Genomic DNA, 4,085 nt, shown 5'->3' with positions numbered 1-4,085 from the left:
TATAGAATGGAATATGCTCCAAAAAAAGTGACATTGTGAGAGACATACAGTTTCTAATTTGAAGGATCATAACACCGATAACCTTTCTGACCAATACCATATCCCAGAAAAACACAAAGAGCTGATTTTGAAGACAACTATCTCTCTTTACATGAGGCTTCAAGACAAAACATGTACACCCAAACACTCGTAATGAAGAATAATCTGGAAGTTGTCCAAACAACATTTCATAAGGACACTTCCCTGAAGTGTACGCAGTAGGAATGCGTTTAATAACATAAGTGGCGGTATGAACAGCTTCTCCCCAAAACATATTGGGAACTTGAGCAGAAAGTAGTAAGGATCTGGCAGTTTCTAGGAGATGTCGATGTTTTCTTTCTGCAACACCATTCTGCTGAGGAGTGTCTGTACAAGATGATTGATGTATAGTGCCATCAAATGCCAATAATTGTTTAAAATCATTGGAGGTAAATTCTCCTCCCAAATCATACCGAAATTTTTTTATGGTAGCATAGTGTTGAGTTTTGACAAGAGCTCTGAATTCATTATATATGGTGAAAAAGTCAGACCTGTGCTTCATAAAATAAATCCACATATAACGACGGTAATCATCAATGAATGAAACATAATAGTTAGCTCCCGATTTAGAGGTGATCAAAGAGGGACCCCACACATCAGAATGCACAATATCAAAGGGAGCAACAGAACGAGTGACACTTTTATTAAACGGTAAAGCATAAAATTTTCCCAGTTTACAACCATAACAATAAGAAATATCATCAGTTTTCAAAGAGCCTAACACACTAGTGGAAACCAAAAACTGTAAACGAGATGCTGACACATGTCCCAAACGAGAATGCCAAAGATAAAAAACAGACGAAGAAGGGTTTAAACGAAAATACGACAAATCGACACTAGATGCAGCAACATCATCAACATGTAGCTGCTCCAAAACATAGAGCTCCCTATGTCTACGGCCTATCCCAATCACCCTTCGAGACCGAATGTCCTGTATACAACATAATGAATCTGAAAAGAAGACCCAACAACCAGATTTACGCAACTGACTGACCGATGCAAGATTCAAAGCAAGTGTAGGAATGTAATACACATCTGAGTAATAATAGAACCAACACCCTCTACTGACATGGGTCTAGCACTAGCAGACATAACAAAGACAGGTGTACGAGAAGATAATGAAGCAAAAGATGACAAATGTGGTGACATGTGATGAGATGCATCAGAATCCAATATCCACAAGGATGAAGGAATACCTGCTGTGTTGGATGAAGACAGACTTGAATGAGACATGGCAGTTAGATTGGCAGCTAAGAACTGTCTGAACTGCTCAACAATCTGTGGATACAAGGCTGATGGTGGTGTAAAATTTGTTTCATTCTCAACTGAAGGTGTAGCAGCAGCGTACTGTGGTGGCTTAAAAGATGGAAAAGAGGGACGTGGCTGTCCAGAAGACCTGTTCTGTTGTGAAGACTGAGACTGTGTTGGTGATCTTGTTTGCTGTTGTTGCTGATTTCCCTTGCTTTTCAGCAAAGGACAATTTGCCTTCTAATGGTTCTTCTTATAGAAAGCACACTCATCAAATGCAACTTTGGGACGATTTTAGTTTGAAGATTGAGGTCGTTGTGGAATAGAAAATACAATAGGAGTGGCTGTCTTGGGAGCTTTGTTAGCATGGGACTTGATACGATGTTCTTCAGCAATCAACTCGTGAACAACCGAATCAACAGTGGGAAGAGGTGTGTGATGCAAGATTGATCCATACAGACCTTCAAAATCTGAACGTAATGCCATCAAGAACTGAACCAAATGTTGCGCTTCCCTTCTATCAATATAAGGCTTAAAATCCTTCACCACATTAGGTTCTGTAAGAGCTAACTGATCCCACAAATCCGACATAGCTGCATAAAATTCCTAAACACTGAGATTGTTCTATTGAAGGGCTCGAATATCAAACTCTAACTACTACTGCTTTGCAAAGTTAAACTAAGTATACATCCTAGCCAAGTGATCCCAAACCTCCTTTGCAGTGTCATACTTCGCCAACTGAGTACCAATAGACTGGATAACAGAATTATTAATCCAAGTAATGATCTTGGAGTTATCAGTCTCCCATGAATCCAGTAAGGTTGCATAATTAGCAGCCTTCTCGTCTGTTGGTTTCTTCTTGTCACCTGTAACAATCTCCCACATAGTCTTGCCTAGCAAGAAATTCTTCATAACATAACTCCAATAGGCATAGTTCTTGCCATCGAGTTGGATACTAATGGACTGAAGAGAATCATCTCTCGGGGCCATATTTTAATATCAGTCAAACGAGAATAACCAAAACAACAGCAAATACGAATAGCAGCAGCAACAATCAAGATCTCAAAATCAACTAAACTAACAGATGAAACGAAACCCTCGAAGTCGTTGAAATAAACAAATCAAATCAAACTGAATACAAAAACGAGCAAGAAAACCATACCCAAAATTGCAAAAAAAATGTGAATAGTGCCGATGATTAGTAACTTCGATGAATAGTGCTGGCGAATAGTAACTTCGATGAATAGTAACTTCGTGAATAGTGATTTCAATGAATAGTACCTTCGATGAATAGTGATTTGATGAATAGTGATTCGATTAACAGTAACTTTGACGAATAGTGTCGTGTCTTCTACAACTCGCCCCAAAACAAAAATACAGATGATCAACAAAGCTTTGATACCATGTAAACTAACAAGTGAAAGACATATAACGGCCAAGGTTTCATGTTATTATAAAAAAGAAGTACAAATACAATGAAAGGGAATGACATAATATATAGACTAGCTAATTAGGGTTTCCTAACTAAAAGGCCCAATCATAAAACCCAATACAAGATAAAGCCCAAAATCTTAGTAGGCTAACAATCACTACCTAGGCAACCATCGCAATACCTTCCATCTTTCATAGACTCCCAAATTCAGGAAGAAGCTCGACGGTGCAAACCAATAAACTAGTTGTAACTTTTTATTTAAACTTTATACCTTAATTAGCCTTGCAAACGAAAATAACATATTTCTGAATTTCATGTCCTCAAGACTAGATAATTAAGAACCAGGCTTAACTCATGCTTAAGAACCCGACACAGCCAAATCATCTTTCACCGAAGCAGTCAACCCTCCCATAGAGGTCAGAGCTCTATGATTTCACTTTTTCCGAGAACGTCAAATATCATATCACACAGGTCTTCATTTGCCAGATTTGTCTTTGAGATGGCTTATGATTTTATTGAACTTGAGTTTTTGTATCTTTGTCTTCACCTTTGAGTTCCTCAATAAACTTTTGCACATTTTTTCTCTTTTTTTGTTCTAGAAAATTACTCGGGTACTGGATTAGACAGTTTGTACCCGTGACGAGCTCGGATATGACAGTTTTGCTCGCTTCTTCATTTCTTTGTTGGTTGTGTGGATCTGATATAAGGTTTTCTGTTATGACGATGGTAACGCGTGTCAACAAATAGGGTAATGTTTTGTGGGTCCAGACTTGTCAATCAAGTTTCTTTTTAAACATTCAAAAGCAAATAATTCTGAAAATGTTATTACCACCCATGCAGTGTTTCTGTATGCAAATTTTTTTATTTTTTACAGCCAGCGTCTCGGCTCACGGTGTTTTACAAACCCTAGTTATAAGACCTATTACTGAATTTACCGATATTGATCCGGTCACTTCGGACTTTCAGCATCATTAATAATAAAATTCACAATATCACCATCGAATTCCGTAGAGAGCGTACCAGCAAAAATGTAACATCCCGGAATTTGCAGGTATTTTCGAATCCTCCCTTCAATATTATTTTGTCACTTTTAGTCCTTGGGAATGGAAGGGTGTAGCCATGAGAAGCCCTAATGGCTAGCATTGTAATTTTGGATCAAGAGGAGTACGCTGCGCGTACATAAGGGTACGCTGGGCGTACTAGGCACGCCCTAGTACGCTGGGCGTACTCACGTCAGATCGAAACCCTAATATTTAGGGTTTGGGTGGTATATAAACATCCTTATGAGCTCATAACCTTCTATCATTTCAGTCACCATAGTCTTGAG

At 38.5% G+C, this 4,085-nt stretch overlaps 1 protein-coding gene across 1 annotated transcript; it reads right to left on the bottom strand.

The window, feature by feature from the left end:
- Window positions 1-2,004: 2,004 nt before the first annotated feature.
- On the bottom strand, window positions 2,005-2,316 carry LOC145111617 (uncharacterized). Its single transcript, XM_079047881.1, has one exon. It carries the CDS (start codon window positions 2,314-2,316, stop codon window positions 2,005-2,007), a length of 312 nt encoding a protein of 103 aa, XP_078904007.1.
- Between the last annotated feature and the right edge of the window lie 1,769 nt (window positions 2,317-4,085).

The sequence above is a fragment of the Lactuca virosa genome, chromosome 5 (assembly GCF_052849685.1).
Source record: "Lactuca virosa cultivar CGN04683 chromosome 5, Lactuca_virosa_CGN04683_v6, whole genome shotgun sequence".
Classification (NCBI taxonomy): domain Eukaryota; kingdom Viridiplantae; phylum Streptophyta; class Magnoliopsida; order Asterales; family Asteraceae; genus Lactuca; species Lactuca virosa.
This window is presented reverse-complemented; position numbering and strand designations above follow the sequence as displayed.